Source organism: Somniosus microcephalus, chromosome 20 (genome assembly GCF_052327205.1).
Source record: "Somniosus microcephalus isolate GS21.2 chromosome 20, FLI_Smic_1.0, whole genome shotgun sequence".
Taxonomy (NCBI): domain Eukaryota; kingdom Metazoa; phylum Chordata; class Chondrichthyes; order Squaliformes; family Somniosidae; genus Somniosus; species Somniosus microcephalus.
Genome location: NC_141006.1, coordinates 11948491 through 11971115, shown reverse-complemented (window position 1 = coordinate 11971115; position 22625 = coordinate 11948491). Strand labels below are relative to the sequence as shown.

Below are 22625 nucleotides of genomic sequence, written 5' to 3'. Positions count from 1 at the left end.
AACAATCCACACTACAGAAACACTCCACACTACAGAAACATTCCACACACAGAAACACTCCACACTACAGAAACACTCCACACAACAGAAACACTCCACACACAGAGACACTCCACACACAGGAACACTCCACACTACAGAAACACTCCACACTACAGAAACACTCCGCACACAGAAACCCTCCACACACAGAAACACTCCACACACAGAAACACTCCACACACAGAAACACTCCACACACAGAAACACTCCACACTACAAAAACACTCCACACTACAGAAACACTCCACACACAGAAACAATCCACACACAGAAACACTCCACACTACAGAAACACTCCACACACAGAAACTCTCCACACTACAGAAACACTCCACACACAGAAACACTCCACACACAGAAACACTCCACACACAAAAAGAACTCCACACTACAGAAACACTCCACACTACAGAAACACTCCACACACAGATACACTCCACACACAAAAAGAACTCCACACTACAGAAACACTCCACACTACAGAAAAACTCCACACACAGAAACACTCCACACACAGAAACAATCCACACACAGAAACACTCCACACTACAGAAACACTGCACACACAGAAACAATCCACACACAGAAACACTCCACACACAGAAACACTCCACACACAGAAACTCTCCACACACAGAAACACTCCACACTACAGAAACACTCCACACACAGAAAAATTCCACACTACAGAAACACTCCACACACAGAAACAATCCACACACAGAAACACTCCACACTACAGAAACACTCCACACACAGAAACAATCCACACACAGAAACACTCCACACGACAGAAACACTCCACACGACAGAAGCACTCCACATACAGAAAAACTCCACACACAGAAACACTCCACACACAGAAACACTCCACACTACAGAAAAACTCCACACACAGAAACACTCCACACACAGAAACACTCCACATTACAGAAACACTCCACACACAGAAACACTCCACACTACAGGAGCACTCCACACACAGAAACACTCCACACTACAGAAATACTTCACACACAGAAACACTCCACACACAGAAACACTCCACACTACAGAAACATTCCACACTACAGAAACACCCCACACTCCAGAAACACTCCACACACAGAAACACTCCACACACAGAAGCACTCCACACACAGAAACACTCCACACACAGAAACACTCCACACTACAGAAACATTCCACACACAGAAACACTCCACACAGAAACACTCCACACTACAGAAACACTCCACAGCACAGAAACACTCCACACACAGAAACACTCCACACACAGAAACACTCCACACAGAAACACTCCACACTACAGAAACACTCCACACACAGAAACACTCCACACACAGAAACACTCCACACTACAGAAATACTCCACACACTGAAACACTCCACACTACAGAAACACTCCACACTACAGAAACACTCCACACACAGAAACACTCCACACACAGAAACACTCCACACACAGGAACACTCCACACTACAGAAACACTCCACACTACAGAAACACTACACACACAGAAACACTCCACACTGCAGAAGCACTCCACACACAGAAACACTCCACACACAGAAACACTCCACACACGAGAAACACTCCACACACCAGAAACACTCCACACTACAGAAACATTTCACACACAGAAACACTCCACACTACAGAAACACTCCAGCACAGAAACACTCCACACACAGAAACACTCCACACACAGAAACACTCCACACACAGAAACACTCCACACTACAGAAACACTCCACACACAGAAACACTCCACACACAGAAACACTCCACACACAGAAACACTCCACACACAGAAACACTCCACACACAGAAACACTCCACACACAGAAACACTCCACACACACAAACACTCCGCACAGAAACACTCCACACTACAGAAACACTCCACACTACAGAAACACTCCACAGCACAGAAACACTCCACACAGAAACACTCCACACACAGAAACACTCCACGCTACAGAAACACTCCACACAGAAACACTCCACACTACAGAAACACTCCACAGCACAGAAACACTCCACACACAGAAAATCTCCACACAGAATCACTCCACACACAGAAACACTCCACACAGAAACACTCCACACTACAGAAACACTCCACAGCACAGAAACACTCCACACACAGAAACACTCCACACACAGAAACACTCCACACACAGAAACACTCCACACACAGAAACACTCCACACACAGAAACACTCCACACTACAGAAACATTCCACACACACAGAAACACTCCACACAGAAACACTCCACACTACAGAAACACTCCACAGCACAGAAACACTCCACACACAGAAACACTCCACACACAGAAACACTCCACACAGAAACACTCCACACTACAGAAACACTCCACACACAGAAACACTCCACACACAGAAACACTCCACACACAGAAACACTCGACACACAGAAACACTCCACACACAGAAACACTCGACACTACAGAAACACTCCACACAGAAACACTCCACACACAGAAACACTCCACACACACAGAAACACTTCACACTACAGAAAAACTCCACACAGAAAAACTCCACACACAGAAACACTCCACACACAGAAACACTCCACACACAGAAACACTCCACACACAGAAACATTGCACACTACAGAAACACTCCACACACAGAAACACTCCACTCTACAGAAACACTCCACACTACAGAAACACTCCACACACAGAAACACTCCACACACAGAAACAATCCACACTACAGACACACTCCACACTACAGAAACACTCCACACACAGAAACACTCCACACTACAGAAACACTCCACACACAGAAACACTCCACTCTACAGAAACACTCCACACTGCAGAAGCACTCCACACACAGAAACACTCCACACACAGAAACACTCCACACACAGAAACACTCCACTCTACAGAAACACTCCACTCTACAGAAACACTCCACTCTACAGAAACACTCCACACTACAGAAACACTCCACACTACAGAAACACTCCACACACAGAAACACTCCACACACAGAAACACTCCACTCTACAGAAACACTCCACTCTACAGAAACACTCCACACTACAGAAACACTCCACACACACAAACACTCCACACACAGAAACAATCCACACTACAGACACACTCCACACTACAGAAACACTCCACACACAGAAACACTCCACACTACAGAAACACTCCACACACAGAAACACTCCACACACAGAAACACTCCACACACAGAAACACTCTACACACAGAAACACTCTACACACAGAAACACTCTACACACAGAAACACTCCACACACAGAAACACTCCACACACAGAAACACTCCCGTCCGTTGGGAGCGAGAAGGTAAGGACGGGAGTGTTTGGGAGGAAGGGGAATGGGAGGGAGCGGGATGGGAGGGTTGGGGTTGGGCAGGCGGGGGAAGTGCGGGAGTGTGTAGGAGGGAGGGAGATGGGTGGGAAGGTGGTGGGATGGTGAGTTTGGGAGGGAGGGGGAAGTGCAGGAGTGTTTGGGTGGGAGGGGGCTGGGGGGGAGGGGGATGGGAGGGTTGGGGGAATGGTGGGAGTGCTTGGTACGGAGGGGAATGGGAGGGAGGGGGAAGGGTGAGAGTGTTTGGGAGAGGGGGATGGGAGGGAGGGGGATGGGTAGGAGGTTGTGGGATGGTGTGGTTTCGAGGGCAGGGGATGTGAGGGAGGGGGAAATGCAGGAGTGATTGGTAGTGAGGGGGATGGGTGGAAGGGGGTGGGATGGTGTGGTTGGGAGGGAAGGGGTTGGGAGGGAGGGGGAAGAGCAGGAGTGCTTGGCAGGGAGGGGGATGGGTGGGAGGGGGATGGGATGGTGTGGTTGGGAGGGAAGGGGATGTGAGGGAGGGGGAAATGCAGGAGTGTTTGGCAGGGAGGGGGATGGGTGGGAGGGGGTGGGATGGATGGGTGGGAGGGGGTGGGATGGTGTGGTTGGGAGGGAGGGGGATGGGCAGGAGTGTTTGGGAGGGAGGGGGATGGGAGGGAGGGGGATGGGCAGCTATAGTTTCTGAACTCGGGTTGCCCTATCATATTAGCGAGGGTGAAATGGACGTTTTTACCTGTGGTTGGCTCCCTGGTGTCCATCTGGCCAGGGTGCTGTTCGCAGGGTTCGGTATCTTTGGCCACAGCTTTCCCGTCATCCTGTGAGTCGCATCAAATACATTTGCCATAAATCTTTTAAACGCACTGACTGTGACGCAATGATTATCATTAAAAGCATCTTGTGAATGAGCAATGTGTAATAGAACGACGTGGAGTGTAGGGCGGGGCAGGTCGAGGTGGGAGGTCTCATGATGGGTCCTCCAGAAATATATCCAACCAGAGTTGGAAACCCTCTCACAGCATCTAGATCGAGCCAGCGATCTGAGCGAGTGATATTATCCCCACGGACCGTAGTCCAATTCCACTCAGCCTGCTCACTCCCTTCAATATTCAAACAATTCATCCAAACTCCTGCAGCAACAATGTGAGCAAAAATTCCAGGTTCCAGTCTCCGTCTACTTACAGAATCCTTTCTAACTCCCCTTTAACTCTTCTTCCCAGAATCTGAGCTTCACACTCTCATTCCAGTCTCATCAAATAATGGAAGCAATCTCACTTTAACTGAGAGCCTCTCGTCTACCCAGAACTAACCCGCTGGGGGGTCCTGGCCACCAAAGTTAAGCAAAACTGTGCTCACATTCCTTGCACCAAATTCATCAAAACAAGAGGCAAATAAATATTCTGTGCTGAAAGGAACTACTTAAAAGAGGAACACACAGCACAGTGTGTCACTGACTACGAAATAAAGTACACATGGGACAGTGTGAAAGTGTCAGCGTGGCTCAGTTGGTAACACTCGTGCCTTTGAGTCAGAAGGTCGTGGGTTCAAGTCCCACTCCAGAGACATAAATACAAAATCTAGGCTGACACTCCAGTGCAGTACTGAGGGAGTGCTGCAGTGTTGGAGGTACCATCTTTCGGATGAGACCCCGTCTGCTCTCTCGGGTGGACATAAAAGATCCCATGGCACTATTTCAAAGAAGAGCAGGAGAGTTCTCCCCAGTGTCCTGGCCAATATTTATCACTCAAGCAGATTCTCTGGGCCTTATTACAATACTGTTTGTGGGACCACAAAGGGCGGAAAACATTGGTGGGAGTTGTGTATAGGCCACCAAACAGTAGTGGTAATTTAGGGCACAGTAGCAATCAAAAGATTAGAACTGCATGTAACAAGGACAATACGGTAATCATGGGGGACTTTAATAAGAACATAAGAAATAGGAGCAGGAGTAGGCCAATCGGCCCCTCGAGCCTGCTCCGCCATTCAATAAGATCATGGCTGATCTGATCCTAACCGCCAATCCACTATCACAGAACCATCTCCTGAATCTAACAGAGTTAGACACACGAAATAGGAGCAGGATCAGGCTACACGGCCCCTGGGCCCGCTCTGCTACCCACAGGGCCATGACCGATCCGAACCTAGACTCATGTCCAAATTCCTGCCCGCTCCCCGTAACCTTTAATTCCCTTTACTTCTAGGAAACTGTCTATTTTTGTTTTAAATTTATGTAATGATGTAGCTTCAACAGCTTTTTGGGGCAGCATATTCCATGGGCCTACCACCCTCTGAGTGAAGTAGTTCCTCCTCATCTCAGTTTTGAAAGAGCAGCCCCTTATTCTAAGACTATGCCCCCTAGTTCTAGTTTCACCCATCATCGGGAACATCTTCCCCGCATCCACCCGATCCAACCCCTTCACAATCTTATATGTTTCAATAAGATTGCCTCTCATTCTTCTGAACTCCAATGAGTAGAGTCCCAATCTACTCAACCTCTCCTCATATGTCCATCCCCTCATCATCGGGATTAACCGAGTGAACCTTCTTTGTACTGACTCGAGAGCAAGTATGTCCTTTCTTAAGTATGGACACCAAAACTGTATGCAGTATTCCAGGTGCGGTCTCACCAATACCTTGTACAACTGAAGCAATACCTCCCTATTTTTATATTCTATCCCCCTAGCAATGAAAGCCAACATTCCATTGGCCTTCTTAATCACTTGCTGCACCTGCATACTAACCTTTTGAGTTTCGTGCACCAGGACCCCCAGATCCCTTTGTACTTCAGTACTTTCCAGTTTCTTGCCATTAAGATAATAACTTGCTCTACGATTTTTCCTGCCAAAGTGCATAACCTCACACTTTCCAGTATTGTATTCCATCTGCCAAATCTGTGCCCACTTACTTAGCCTGTCTATGTCCCTTTGCAGGTTTTTTATGTCCTCCTCACTCACTACTTTCCCTCCCATCTTAGTATCATCTGCAAACTTTGATGTGTTACACTTGGTCCCCTCCTCCAAATCGTTAATATAGATTGTAAAGAGTTGGGGACCCAGCACTGACCCCTGCGGAACACCACTAGTTACTGATTGCCAGTCTGAGAATGAACCATTTATCCCAACTCTCCGCCTTCTGTTAGATAGCCAATCCTCTATCCATGCCAGAATATTACCTCCAATCCCGTGATTTTTTATATTAAGCAATAATCTTTTGTGTGGCACCTTGTCAAATGCCTTTTGGAAGTCTAAATACACTATGTCCACTGGTTCTCCTTTATCCACCCTATATGCTACTTCCTCAAAGAACTCCAGCAAATTTGTCAAACATGACTTCCCCTTCATAAAACCATGCTGACTTTGTCCTATTAAATTATGATTATCCAAATGTCCTGTTACTGTCTCCTTAATAATGGACTCCAAAATTTTACCTACCACAGATGTTAGGCTAACCGGTCTATAGTTTCCAGCCTTCTGTCTACTGCCCTTTTTAAATAAGGGTGTTACATTTGCAGTTTTCCAGTCTGCCGGGACCTTTGCCGAGTCCAGGGAGTTTTGGAAAATTATTACCAATGCATCCACAATCCCTACCGCCACTTCCCTCAAGACCCTTGGATGTAAGCCATCAGGTCCAGGTGATTTATCCGCCTTGAGTCCCATTATTTTACCGAGTACCACTTCCTTAGTGATTTTGATCATGTTTAGCTCCTCCCCCCCTTTAGCCCCCTGTTTGTCCAGTGTTGGGATATTCTTAGTGTCTTCTACTGTAAAGACTGATGTAAAATATTCATTCAGTGTTTTTGCCATCTCCATATTTCCCACCATTAATTTCCCGGTCTCATCCTCTAAGGGACCAACATTTACTTTAGCCACCCTTTTTCTTTTTATATAACTATAAAAACTCTTACTATCTGTTTTTATATTTTTTGCTAATTTACTTTCATAATCTATCTTCCCTTTCTTAATCAATCTTTTTGTTATTTTTTTGCTGTCTTTTAAAGTTTTCCCAATCCTCTATCCTCCCACTAGATTTGGCTACCTTATATGCCCTTGTTTTTAGTCGAATACTATCCTTAATTTCTTTATTTAGCCACGGATGGCTGTCTTTTCTTTTACACCCTTTTCTTCTCAGTGGAATATATATTTTTTGGAAGTTGTAAAATAACTCCTTAAATGTACACCACTGATCATGTATCGTCTTACCCTTTAATCTATTTTCCCAATCCACTCTACTCAATTCCGCTCTCATACCTTCATAGTCTCCTTTATTCAAGCTTAGCACGCTTGTTTGAGATCCAACCTTCTCACCCTCTAATTGAATATGGAATTCAACCATGTTATGGTCACTCATTCCAAGGGGATCCTTTACTTGGACATTTTTAATTAATCCCGTCTCGTTACACAGGACCAGATCTAAGGTTGCTTGCCCCCTGGTCGGTTCAGTTACATACTGCTCAAGAAACCCATCCCTAATACACTCAATGAACTCATCCTCAAGGCAGCCCTGCCCAATTTGATTTGTCCAATTAATATGATAGTTAAAATCCCCCATAATTATAGATGTTCCCTTATTACAAGCCTCAACTATTTCCTGATTGATACTCCGTCCAACAGATTTGCCACTGTTCGGAGGCCTATAGACTACACCCACTAGTGTTTTTTTCCCCTCATTATTCCTTACCTCCACCCAAACTGTTTCATTATCCAGATCTTTTGACCCAATATCATTTCTCTGTATTACAGTGATTCCTTCCTTTATTAACATAGCCACCCCACCTCCCCTTCCTTCCTGCCTGTCCTTCCTGATCGTTAAATAACCTGGTATGTTTAATTCCCAGGCATTGTCACCCTGCAGCCATGTTTCTGTAATGGCCACAAGATCATACCCATATGTAGTTATTTGTGCCATTAACTCGTCTATTTTGTTACGAATGCTACGTGCATTCAGATAGAGAACTTTCAAATATGTTTTGTGACACTTAGTTCCTGCTTTTGCCCTTTTTATTACTTTACCTTTTACTCCATACCTTCTGCCCCTTCCTGACACGCTCTGGTTTTTAATTTCCCCACTGCTACCTAAGTCTATGACCTTCTCTGTTGTCATTTTTATTATTTGCTCTCTAGGAACCTCACCCCACTAGTTAGTTTAAAGCCCTCTCTACAGCCCTAGTTATATGATCCGCCAGGACTCTAGTCCCAGCACTGGCCAAGTGAAGCCTGTCCCGACGGAACAGCTCCCTCCTGCCCCAGTACTGGTGCCAGTGTCCCAGGAAGCAAAACCGATTTCTCCCACACCAGTCTTTGAGCCACGCATTTAACTCTCTAATTTTATTTGTCCTAGCCAAATTCACTCATGGCTCAGGTAATAAGAGATTATTACCCTTGTGGTTCTGCTTTTTAATTTGGCCCCTAGCTGCTCAAACTCCCTCAGCAGAACCTCCTTCCTTGTCCTATCTATGTCGTTGGTACCAACATGGACCACGACAACTGGATCCTCCCCCTCCCACTCCAAGTTTCTCTCCAGCCCAGAGGAGATGTCCTTAACCCTGGCACCGGGTAGGCAACACAGCCTTCGGGACTCTCGCTCTCGGCTGCAAAGAACTCTATCTATCCCCCTAATGATACTATCCCCTACCACTACAACATTTCTTTTAACTCCCCCCACTTGAATGGCCCCCTGCTCCACGGTGCTGTAGCCAGGTTACTCATCCTCCCTGCAGTCCCTGCTCCTGTCCCCACAGGGAGTAAGAGCCTCGAACCTGTTGGACAAGTGCAAGGGCTGCGGTTCCTCCAACACTACCTCCTGGATCCCCGTACCTGCCTCACTTCTAGTCACACCATCTTGACCCTGGCCACGGACTACATCTGCATTAATTAATCTAATTGGTGTGACTACCTCGTGATACACAGAGTCCAGGTAACTCTCCCCCTCCCTGATGTGTCTCAGTATTTGAAGCTCGGACTCCAGCTCTTCAACACGGAGCCGGAATTCCTCGAGCAGCCAACACTTACTGCAAATGTGATCACTGTGAGCATCAATGGTGTTCACCAGCTCCCACATATTGCAGCAGCAACACATCGCCTGATCTCCCATTCTATGTAATTAATTAAATTTATTAATATTATTCTTAAATATCCTCTGCCCCGATTCTAGATGGTGAATATCACACCTTAGAAACTATGGCCTAGAAATTCAGTATAGCCACTTTTGGGGCGGTAAAGTCGGGCGGCCGCTAAAGTTTGCGCCCGGCGCAAAGTCACGCCCCATTCACCGATATTCAGTCGCATCGCCCCAAGAGGTTGCTGCTGCGCAAAAACTGGCGATGCACGACTATCTTTAGGCGCTAAGCCGGCGGTGCTGAGCGATACCCCCGAGGCCGGGCGCAGCGCAGGTGCGGCGAGTTCTTGATTGACGGCAGACACTCTGGCGCCGGTCATCTCTTAAAGGGGGAGGGTGTATTTGTTTGCCTGCCACGCCCTGCACACTGAAGCCCTCAACCTAGGCCTGACCACTTCAGCTTCACCTGTACAACGCCCAGGACTATGGAGAAGGCCAGGGAGAGAGCGCAGCGCTTCAGTGATGGTGACCTGAGGCTGCTGGTTGGCGCAGTGGAGCGCAGGTGCCATGTTTTGTACCCAGAAGGTGGCAAGAGGCCGCTGCCCAGCGCCTACCGGAAAGCCTGGAGGGAGGTGTCCAACAGGGTGTCTTCCAACGGCGTGGTTGCCAGGACTCCTGTACAATGCCGGAAGAAGTTCAACGACCTCACTTGGATTGTCAGGGTGAGTACCCTTTCCAGTGTCCTCCTCATCCTTGCATGTGCACCTCACATTATGGGCAAAGGGACCTGAAAGCCCTAATGGCGAGCCCTCATCCAGCAGCTATGGGCCTGGCATGAAAATCAATTGCACATTCAGCACTTTACACTCTGTCCAAGCTATTCGACCATGGCAGGCATTGCAGACAAGATCAGGGCTACACACTGTCCAAGCTATTCGACCATGGGAGGCAGTGCAGACAAGATCAGGGCTACACACTGTCCAAGCTATTCGACCATGGGAGGCATTGCAGACACGATCAGGGCTACACACTGTCCAAGCTATTCAACCATGGGAGGCATTGCAGACAAGATCAGGGCTACACACTGTCCAAGCTATTCGACCATGGGAGGCATTGCAGACAAGATCAGGGCTACACACTGTCCAAGCTATTCGACCATGGGAGGCAGTGCAGACAAGATCAGGGCTACACACTGTACTTAGAGGCCGTCCTTTCTCTTGCAGGCCAAGGTTGCGCACAACCGGCGCAACCAAACTGAGACCGGGGGAGGCCGTCCTGACCTCAAAGAGCTCTCCGACCTCGACCAGCGTGTGGAGCGCATTATGGGAGGCCGGCTGATTGGCCCCGTCGCCACTGGAGATGCCGACCCTGTTCTGGGCACCAATGGTAAGGGCATCACCTTTTGGACCTCTCTCGTTCCACTTGCGCATCAGATCAGCATCCTTTGCCACTGTCCGACCAATGCGGTGAATGGCACCACTCATGCCTCCCTCGCTGCCGCCCTGTCCTCACTCTAAAGCTACTCTTGTGCCTTCCTGCTTTCAGATGGTGAATCGCCAGGTGAGGAGGCGGGCCCTCAAGCTGCCACTGTCAGCCCTTCGGAAGGCGAGGAGGAGGAAGAGGAAGCCGGCCCATCAGTGCCACCCTCAGCCGTGCCAGCCCATGGCGATGTAGGGGACACGTCTTCCCTGGAGGGGAGCCGGGGGGGAAGGGTCGGAGGAGAGTGAAGCTCCGGGGCCCAGTGGCCTGCAGCAACGCGGGAGGGGTGGGGAAGCTCGGCGGACTTCTCCCCAGAGGGTGAGTTCGGCCTCCAGTCCTGCGACGGTGAGCGCAGAGGAGGTGCGCCTCCTAGAGGAAATGGCCGTCCAGGCTGAGCGCAGGCACATTGAGCTCATGGCTGCAGTGGGAAGGATGCCTGACTCCATAGAGTCACTGGCAAGGAGTGTCCAGGAATTCGGGGCAGCACAGGCCAGGAGTCTGCAACAATTCAGTGCAGCACAGGCCAGGAGTCTGGAACAGTTCAATGCAGCACAGGCCAGGAGTCTGCAGGACATCGCGGCAGCACAGGCCAGGAGTCTGCAGGACTTCGCGGCAGCACAGTCGGCTTCTAGCCAAGTGTTCAGTCGTGCCGTCCATTCACTGGCTGGTGTGATGTGGACACAGACCAGGGCCACACGGGCACTAACTGCTGCCACCCTCGCTGGATCAGCCAGGCATCGCCAGGGCACTCGCCGCGCAGCAGCAGCCCAGCAGTCTGTCCTTCAGCTGTTTGCTGCGCATGCTGCAGTGCTGGCCCGTGCGAGTGCCAATGTGTCAGGCGACCAGCGAGCACCTGCGATCTGCCAGGTTGCCACCATTCCTGCAGCCAACACTGCCACTCCGCCACTGCAGCTGCCAGGAGCTGCTGGGCACACTGCTGCCGCCCAGCCAGAGTTGGAGCAGTCAGCAGCCGGCCACTCCAAGGCCAGAGCTGGTGCAGGCTGACCCCCAAGGGCATCTGCCGTCTCGCCATCTGCCCCTCAGCAGCCTTCCCCCAGCCTTGCTGCAGCCGCTGGGGTCCCATTGAGGAGGAGCTGCAGGGCAGGAAGGGGCCACTCGCGGAAGCGAGGTGGATCACCCTCGCAGGAGAAAAAGTAGAAGGTGTGGCCATGTGTTTTTTTTATATATGAGGCCGAGAAGGTTTTTTTATATATGAAGGCCGAGGCTGTTGTGTTTTTTGATATATGAAGGCCGAGACTGGTGTCTATCTTTTTTTGTGTAAGGCCGAGACTGGTGTCTTTCTTTATTTGTGTAAGGCCGAGACTGGTGTCTTTCTTTATTTGTGTAAGGCCGAGACTGGTGTCCTTCTTTCTTTTTGTAAGGCCGAGACTGGTGTCCTTCTTTCTTTTTGTAAGGCCGAGACTGGTAGTTTTGTGTTTTTGGAGGGGGCTTCTCCACATGAGCATGTAATGTGGGAAGGGCAGAGGTGTTCAATAAATTTTTGTTGTTAAATTGCAGTGTGCATGGTTTTTTGGTTAAGTCCTGGTTGCCCTGCTTGGCTGAGGGCTTGTGGAGCGGCTACATTCATCTGCTGACATTGGCACAAGCCAGTCCCTGAGAGGGGGCCTAGAACCAACGTTCAATAAGCCGGCGATGGGCAGCCCTTGCACTTTGTGCCTCCCTCCTGTGCTGGTCCTCCTCCTCCTCCTCCTGCTCCTCCTCCTGAGGTGGTCCTCCAATCTGTGGTGGCAGTGGCTGAGTCCTGCGGATAGCCAGGTTGTGCAGCATGCAGCAAACGATCACGAAATGGGAGACTCGCTCCGGAGAATACTGCAGGGCTCCACCAGAACGATCGAGACAGTGGAACCGTTGCTTCAGGATGCCAATTGTTTGTTCGATGATGTTCCTGGTCGCTTGATGGCTCTAGTTGTATCGCTCTTCAGCAGGGGTGCTGGGCGCACGGAGCAGGGTCATCAGCCAGGTACACAAAGGATAGCCTTTGTCCCCGATAAGCCATCCTCGTGGGCGAGGCTGTGCCTGGAACATGACTGCCACAGAAGTCTGTCGCAGGATGAAGGCATCGTGGCTGCTGCCTGGAAAGCGGGCATTGACAGCTAGGATGAGCTGCCTGTGGTCACACACCAGCTGTACGTTTCAGCGAATGGTAGCCCTTCCGGTTGCGGTAATCCTCGGCATTCTCCAGAGGTGCCCGCAAAGCCACATGCGTGCAGTCAATGGCGCCCTGCACCATGGGGAAGCCCGCGAATGCTGCAAAGCCCATTGCACGCTGTTGCTGCTTGTCAAGGGCCATGGAGAAGGAGATGAACTGACGTCTCCTTTTGAAAAGGGCATTGGTCACCTGGCGGATGCAGCAATGCACGGCGAACTGGGAGATGTTGGCAATGTCCCCAGTAGTGGATTGGAAGGAGCCGGTGGCATAAAAGTTGAGAGCCACTGTCACCTTCACTGCCACCGACAGAGACGTCCTGCTCCTCAGCTGTGGCTGCATATCAACGGCAAGCAGCTGGCAGATCTCTGTGACCACCTCCCTTCTGAATCGCAGCCTCCGAACACACTGCTCCTCAGACATCTGGAGATAGGAGAACTGCTGGCGGTATACCCTGGGTGGGTAAGGCCTCCTTTGCCGACGCCTGTTGCCCCCTCTCCGTCTAACCAGGGCTGCCACTCTCTCACGGCGTCTGTGAGCCCTTTGGATGTAATTGAGAAAGCCTGCGTTGACACCCATTGCAGCCCCCATAATATGCTGGCAAACAATGAGATGTCAATGAAGGCAAAAACTTTTTGAAAGCTGTGGCCTGAAGCCTAGAAGTGCCTGTCCGAGTGTTGGGCCAAAGCAGAAAGCTATCTACCTTGGTCTCTCTCCAAAGATCCGTTTCGCAAGAAGGTGTGCTGCAAAATGGCAGCCTTTTATATTGCAGGATGCGTGCCCTTTAATTTGCGCCCCCCGCATCGGCTGAGCACCGTTCCACTTCACAGTCGCTAGGGGCGCCAGGCGCACAATGGGGCGGCGCGACTGAAGTTCTGGTTGGGGGCGCACAAAGGGCGTTGCACGAGGAAATGACGTCATGATCTGCGCGCGCGGCTGAGCGCGCGCAAAGACTTTGCGCCGGCGCTAAATCTCTAGTGAAGTTGGGGCGAGGCACAGTTCACGCTGCGCCCGGGCGCAGCCCGCCTAGCGCCCGACATCTACTCCTCCTAAGGCGCTAACGGCTGGCGCAGCCAACTGAATTTCTAGGCCATTAAACCAAAGAGATTTAAGCTTAAAAGGGAGAAATACTTACCAACCAATCACTTACCCGCTTTCTGGTGACGTCACACTTGGATTACTTTTTACCTCTCTCCTTCCAGACTGGAGACTGGAGACTGGTATGCCTTACCTGGTCTCTGGGGACTTTTATACCCCGCTCTGCCGCTCAGGTTTCCCACCGACGCTGTGAGGCCTTACCTGGTCTCTGGGGACTTTTATACCCCGCTCTGCCGCTCAGGTTTCCCACCGACGCTGTGAGGCCTTACCTGGTCTCTGGGGACTTTTATACCCCGCTCTGCCGCTCAGGTTTCCCGCCGATGCTGTGAGGCCTTACCTGGTCTCTGTGGACTTTTATAGCCCCGCTCTGCCGCTCAGGTTTCCCGCCGACGCTGTGAGGCCTTACCTGGTCTCTGTGGACTTTTATACCCCACTCTGCCGCTCAGGTTTCCCGCCCGCCCAGTCAATCTACATATTGACCTGGCAAATCAAATTACCACTAATGGTGTGGAGGACAAATTCTTGGAATGCATGCGAGATGGTTTCCTGGATCAGTATGTGGAGGAACCAACCAGGGAACAGGCTATTCTGGATCTGGTACTGTGTAATGAGAAAGGGCTAATCAATAATCTTGTGGTGTGGAGATGCCGGAGTTGGACTGGGGTGGACAAATGTAAGAAGTCACACAACAACCAGCTGTTGGACTATAACCTGGTGTTGTGTGACTTCTTACAATAATCTTGTGGTAGAGGGGCCTTTAGGGACAAGTGACCATAATATGATTTAATTTTATATTAAGTTTGAGAGTGATGTAGTCCAATCTGAAACTAAGGTCTTCAATCTAAACAGAGGAAACTACAAGGGTATGAGGGACAAGTTGACCATGGTAGATTGGGAAACTATACTAAAAGGTATGAAGAGAAAATGCTGGAAATACTCAGCAGGCCAGACAGCATCCGTGGAGAGAGAAACAGAGTTAACGTTTCAGGACCGAGCGGCGTCAACGAGAGAGGCGCGCAGGAAAACGCGCAGTGCACGGCTGGTGTTCAAGGGCTGAGCAGCGTCCGCGGGGGAAGAAAGGAAAGCACTGGAAACGCCATTTGAGCCGCAGCGGAGAAGAAGGGAGAGCGCGGGAGACGCCATTTTTGAGCCGCAGCGGAGAAGAAGGGAGAGCGCGGGAGACGCCATTTTGAGCCACAGCGGAGAAGAAGGGAGAGCGCGGGAGATGCCATTATTAGCCAGTCTAACCACACCCAGGGATGCCGAAGAGTGGCAGTGTCACAGCGTTTGAAAATGAAGGCGAAGATTGGGCGACATATGTAGAACGCATAGAAGTGTACTGCAAGGCGAATGACGTGCCAGATGCCAGGACAGCAGTGGTATTGTTGAATTCCATGGGTGCAAAAACGTATGGCTTACTGCGAAACCTAGTAACCCCAGAGAAGCCAGTGGAAAAGGATATTGAAAGCACAGTGGCAATCCTACAGGACCACTAAACCCCACACCGCTGCTGATAGCAGAAAGATTTAAGTTTCACAAAAGGAACCAGCATAAAGACGAAAGTAATGCTGAGTATTTAAGGGAACTGCGCAAGCTATCGAAACACTGCCAGTTTGGAACAGGACTAGCAGATATTTTAAGGGACTAGTTTGTGTGTGGGCTTCAAAGTGAAGGACCCCAGAAACGGCTTCTATCAGAAAAGGATCTTACGCTGGACAAGGCTTTCAGCATGGCAGTATCACACGAAACAGCCGCACGGGGCGCTGCAGAGATACAACGGAGACCACAAGAATATGGCACAAATGAAATGTCATATGGAGCAGTGAAGTGTTATCGCTGCGGCAGAACAACACACGACCATAAGGATTGTTGGTTCAAGGACCAAGTGTGCAGACAGTGTGGAAAAGTAGGACACATAGCAGGAGTCTGCAGGTCGGGAAAGGAAACCAGCAGCAAGAAATCTCCACAGGAGAAGTACAAAAAGGTACATAAGGTGACGGAGAGTAGTTCAGACGAACAGAAAAGTGATACAGACACCGGAAGCAAGGAGCTGGGTTGTCTGAAAATACATAATGTAATCAAAATGGAGGATCACCAAACTATCTGGGTCACGCTCAAGATAGACGGAGTCCAAGTGAAAATGGAATTGGACACAGGATCAGCCCTAACAGTCATAAACCGAAGGGACTACAAGCGGCTATTCTCACATATAACCTTGAGAGATACAGAGATTGTCTTGAAGATGTACACGGGGCAAAAAGTCTACCCCAAAGGAAAAATAAGGGTGAACGTTATATATAACGGCAAGGAAACACCATAAATGGACCTATATGTATTGCCAGATGGAGGACCACCATTACTGGGACGTGAATGGATCCGGAAGATACAGCTAGATTGGCATTCCATACAAGCACTGACTGTAGATGCCAAAAAGGATGACGACGTCACACCTGGACGACTGTCAAAAATGCTAACTGACGCACAAGAAGTGTTCCAGGAGGGACTCGGAACACTAAAAGGCATAACAGCGACGATCAAAATAGAGGAAAATGCAAGCCCAAAGATTTTTAAGGCCAGACCGGTGCCTTATGCGATCCGCCCAGCCGTCGAAGCAGAGCTGGAAGGTTTGGAACGTTCTGGAGTACTGTCCAAAGTGGACTGGAGCGAGTGGCCTACACCCATCATTCCTGTAATGAAGAGGTCATTGAGTAATACGCCTGGGGGACCAAAGAAGGTTCGCATCTGTGGGGACTTTAAGGTGACAGTGAACCCAGTCCTTCACACGGTACAATATCCGCTTCCGCGGATTGAAGATATTTTCGCCTCGCTATCTGGAGGAAAACACTTCACTAAGATTGATCTGGCCCAGGCGTACCTGCAAATGGAGGTAGAAGAAGCCTCGAAACAGTACCTCACGATCAACACTCATAAAGGTCTCTACCAATACAACCGGCTGGTGTTCGGGGTAGCATCAGCTCCGGCTATTTGGCAAAGGGCAATGGATCAAGTCCTGCAAGGGATTCCAGGGACCCAGTGTTATTTGGACGACATCCTGGTCACGGGCGAAAATGACAGTGATCACCTCGCCAACCTGGAGCAGGTGCTCACCAGATTGAAGGAATATGGGCTCCGAGCTAATCACCACAAATGCGAGTTTTTCCAGAAGCAGATCTCGTATTGTGGCCACGTTATTGATGAAGAGGGGTTACATAAGTCCCCTGAAAAGATTGAGGCAGTAGTCAAGGCTCCAGCACCGGAAAATGTGTCACAACTGAGGTTGTTCCTCGGGCTGGTGAAATACTACCATAAGTTCTTGCCGAATTTGTCTACAGTACTACACCCACTGAACACCCTACTGCAAACGGGGGTACCATGGAAGTGGAATGACTAATGTAAACGAGCTTTCCAGAAGTGCAAAGAATTGATCACATCAAAAGAGGTGTTGGCTCATTTCAACCCAGCACTACCAATTCGGTTGGCGTGTGATGCATCACCCTATGGTATTGGAGCGGTGCTGTCGCACAAATTCCTGGACGGCTCGGAGAGGCCAGTAGCCTTTGCGTCTCGGTCACTAACCTCAGCCGAGCATAACTACGCACAGATTGACAGGGAGGCCCTCAGCCTAGTGTGGGGAGTGAAAAAGTTCAACCACTATCTGCAGGGGCAGAAGTTCACCTTGCTGACTGACCGCCAACCACTTGTCTCCATCTTTAATCCAAAGAAGGGCGTTCCGGTGATGACTGCGCAACGGCTACAAAGATGGTCCCTTTTTCTAGGGGCGAACCAATATGAAATCGAGTATAAGGGCACGAAACAGCATGGAAACGCTGATGGTCTATCACGCCTGCCACTGCCTACGGCGGAGGAAGCACCAGCAGTGGACCCTGTCGAAATATTTTATTCGACTATAATTGAACGCTTGCCAGTAACTAACGCGGATATAGAGAAGGAGACCCGAAATGACCCAACACTGTCTCGGGTATATGACTTGACGGTGAAGGGATGGCCAACACATGGCGACTCACTGTTGCCAGCATTTTCATCCAGAAGAGAACAGCTGTCAGTATGCCAGGGGACCTTGATGTGTGGATCCCGAGTGGTAATTCCACCCAAGTTAAGGGAGAGAGTACTCGATGAGCTTCACGAAGGTCATCTGGGAGGGGTGAAAATGAAAAGCCTTGCTAGGGCTTATGTGTGGTGGCCGGGGATCGATCAGCAAATCGAGGACCTGACAAAGGGCTGCTCAGGATGCCAGAAGATCCAAAATGCACCACCACTTGCCCCTCTACACCCATGGGAGTGGCCCTCCTCTCCATGGCAATGGGTGCATATTGATTTTGCTGGTCCATTCATGGACTCAATGTTTTTAATAGCTGTGGATGCGCACTCGAAATGGCCTGAGGTGATCAAAATGTCCTCCACCACCACGGAGAAAACGATTGCAGTCCTACGGACCATATTTGCCAGGAACGGCTTGCCAGAGCAGATTTGCTCTGATAACGGACCACAGTTTGTGTCCGAAGAGTTTCGGAAATTTATGAAAAGGAATGGGGTAAGGCATTACACATCCGCCCCGTATCATCCAGCCACAAATGGATTGGCTGAGAGGTTCGTACAAACCTTTAAAAAGGCAGTAAGGGCCATGTGCGATGACGAAATTCCACTGCAGCATAAGGTGGACAATTTCCTGTTAGCCTGCAGAAATGCGACACATGCAGTTACCAACCAGACCCCGGCCATGATGTTCTTTAACCGAAGGTTGAGATCTCGTCTGGATTTGCTCAGACCAAATGTACGAAGAGATCTTGAGAATAAGCAATTCCAGCACATCAACGAGAAGCCGACAAGGAGCTTCAATGTAGGGCAACAAGTCTTGGCCCGCGACTACCGAACAGAGAAATGGCAACCCGGAACGATATGCACACAGCAGGGGCCACTAATGTACACAGTGGATGTTGGGGAGAACATTGTGAGATGCCATGTCGACCAGATCCTAGAGTCACAGGAACGAGTCAACCCCATGTCTCGCGTACCTGGTGATGAACCCGACGTACAGGTAGCATCTACCCCAAAAACAGTAGCATCGGAAGCTGATGAACCAACCGACGACAGGGGGCCAGAATTGCCTCCGCACCAAGAGCAAGACACTCAGGGAAGGCGCTATCCAGAAAGGATAAGGAAGCCGCCCCAAAGACTGAATTTATAAATGGACTATTTTCAGTTAATGTTGCATGTTAAAAGTGTTAATTGTTAAATGAATGTTATGGTACTGTTAATCTAAAAGGGGAGGAATTATAGTGTATGTACCTTTAAGGGGAGAACTACTTTTTACAGCTCCTGTATACTGTAGAACCGGCAGTGACCACACCTGTATATAAACCCTGAGTAGGGATCTGTACTGTTAGTTTTAGAGTAACCCTCATCCAGTAAACACCTGTTGATTGTTCCTCTGCAGTCTCTGTCTATTTCTTGAAGGACACCATACATCAAGATTCACGGATTTAACAAATACGAGAAAACCAAGGGTGTGGCGAGAATGAGGAACTTAAAGTGATTATTATTAGTAAAAAAACAGTACTAGCAAACTTAATGGGAGTAAAAGTCGATAAATCTCAAGGACCGGATGACCTATATCCTAAGGTTTTGAAAGAGGTGATCATTGGGATAGTGGACGCATTGGTTGTCATCTTCCAACTTTCTATAGATTCTGGAATGGTTCCTGCAGATTAGAGAATAGCAAATGTAACCCCGCTATTTAAGAAAGGAGGGAGAGAGAAAACGGGGAACTACAGCCCTGTTAGCCTCACATCAGGAGTTGGGAAAATGCTGGAATCTATTATAAAGGATGCAATAACTGGGCACTTAGAAACTAATAGTAAGGTTGGGCAGAGTCAACATGGATTTATGAAAGGGAAGTCCTGTTTGACAAACCTATTGGAGTTCTTTGAGGATGTAACTAGTGGAGTAGACAAAGGGGAACCGCTGGATGTGGTGTATTTAGATTTTCAGAAGGCCTTCGATATGGTCCCACACAAGAGGTTGGTGAACAAAATTAGGGCACTTGGAATTGGGGGTAATATACTAGCATGGATTGAGAATTGGTTAACAGACAGAAAACAAAGAGTAGGGATAAACGGGTCTTTTTCAGGATGGCAGGCTGTGACTAGTGGGGTACCGCAAGGATCGGTGCTTGGGTCCCGGCTATTCACAATCTATATCAATGATTTGGATGAGGGGACTAAATGTAACATTTCCAAATTTGCTGATGACACAAAGCTGGATGGCAGTATTAGTTGTGAAGAGGATGTGAAGAGGCTTCAAGGGGATCTCGACAAGGTCAGTGAGTGGGTGAGAACATGGCAGATGGATTATAATGTGGATAAATGTGAAGTTATCCACTTTGGTAGAAAAAACAGAAAGGCAGAGCATTTCCTAAATGGTGAAAGATTGGGGAATGCAGATGCTCAAAGGGACCTGGGTGTCCTTGTACATGAGTCACTGAGAGTGAATGTGCAGGTGCAGTAAGCCATTAGGAAGGCAAATGATATGCTGGCCTTCATTACAAGAGGATTTGAGAACAGGAGTAACAAAGTCTTACTCCAATTATATAGGGCCTTGGTGAGACCACACCTGGAGTACAGTATACAATTTTGGTCTCCTTACCTAAGGAAGGGTATACTTGCCATAGAGGGAGTGCAACGAAGGTTCACGAAATTGATTCCTGGGATGGCAGGACTGTTGTATGAGAAGAGATTGAGTAAACTAGGCCTGTATTCTCTTGAATTCAGAAGAATGAGAGGGGATCTCATTGAAGCATACAAAATTATTACAGGGCTTGATAGGGTGGATGCTGGGAGAATGTTTCCCTTGGCTGGGGAGTCTAGAACCAGGGGCCACAGCCTCAGGATAAATGGTAGGCCATTCAGGACTGAGATGAGAAGACATTTCTTCACACAGAGGGTGGGGAATCTTTGGAATTCTCTACCCCAGAGGGCTGTGGAGGCTCAGTCATTGGGTATATTCAAAACAGAAGTCGATAGATTTCTGACTAGTAAGGGCATCAAGGGATATGGCGATAAGGGCGGTGAATGGAATTGAGGCAGAAGATCAGCCATGATCTCACTGAATGGTGGAGCAGGCTCGAGGGGCCGAATGGCCTACTCCTGCTCCTATTTGTTATGTTCTTATGTTCTTATGACCTTGCTTTGTGCAAATTGTCTGCTGCGTTTCCTACATTACAACAGTGACTACACTTCTAAAGTACTTCATTGGCTGTAAAGCACTTTGTAGATGTCCTGAGGTCATGAAAGGTGCTATATAAATGCAATTCTTTCTTTTTCAAACTGACTACTAAATAAAGGGACACACATCACAGTGTGAAAATGACTTGGGTTGGCAGCTTATAAATAGGATCAGTGCTTGGGCCTCAGCTATTCACAATCTATATCAATGACTCAGATGAGGGGACCAAATGTAATATATCCAAGTTTGCCAATGATACAAAGCTAGGTGGGAAAGTAAGCTGTGAGGAGAACGCAAAGAGGCTGCAAAGGGATATTGACAGGTTAAGTGAGTGGGCAAGAATGTGGCAGATGGAATATAATGTAGAGAAATGTGAAGTTATCCACTTTGGTAGGAATAATAGAAAAGCAGAGTATTTTTTAAATGGTGAGAGATCGGGAAATGTTGGTATTCAGAGGGACCTGGGTGTCCTTGTACATGAATCACTGAAAGTTAACATGCAGGTACAGCAAGCAATTAGGAAAGCAAAAGGTATGTTAGCCTTTATTACAAAAGGATTGGAGTATAAGAGTAAAGAAGTCTCACTACATTTATATAGGACTTTGGTGAAACCACACCTGGAGTATTGTGTACAGTTTTGGTCTCCTTACCTAAGGAAGGATATACTTGCCATAGAGGGAGTGCAACAAAGGTTCACCAGACTGGTTCCTGGGATGGGGGGATTGTCCTGAGGTGAGTTGAGTAGACTAGGCCTATATTCTCTAGAGTTTAGAAGAATGAGAGGTGATCTCATTGAAACATTTAAAATTCTTAAGGGAATTGACAGGATAGATGCAGGGAGGATGTTTCCGCTGGCTGGGGAGTCTAGAACACGGGGTCACAGTCTCAGAATAAGGGATCGGCCATTTAGAACTGAGATGGAAAGGATTGTGAATCTTTGGAATTCTCTACCCCAGAGGGCTGCGAATCCTCAGTCATTGAGTATATTCAAGACAGAGATCGATAGATTTTTGGATCCTAAGGGAACCAAGGGATATGGGGATAGTGCGAGTAGGTGGGTTGATGTAGAAGCACAGCCATGATCTTATTAAAGATCATGTTGTGTGGCACTACCATCATGCTAAATGGGATAGATTCAGAACAGATCTACCAGCTCAAAACTGGGCATCCATGAGGCGCTGTGG

At 48.7% G+C, this 22625-nt stretch overlaps 1 protein-coding gene across 1 annotated transcript in view; it reads right to left on the bottom strand.

Moving 5' to 3' along the window:
• Positions 1-22625, bottom strand: part of LOC147103060 (granulocyte colony-stimulating factor receptor-like) — a 348122-nt gene that overhangs the window by 12953 nt on the left and 312544 nt on the right. Inside the window, 1 exon segment of the mRNA XM_085962336.1 lies at positions 4138-4219. Within this exon segment, the coding sequence (XP_085818462.1) occupies positions 4138-4219 (82 nt within the window).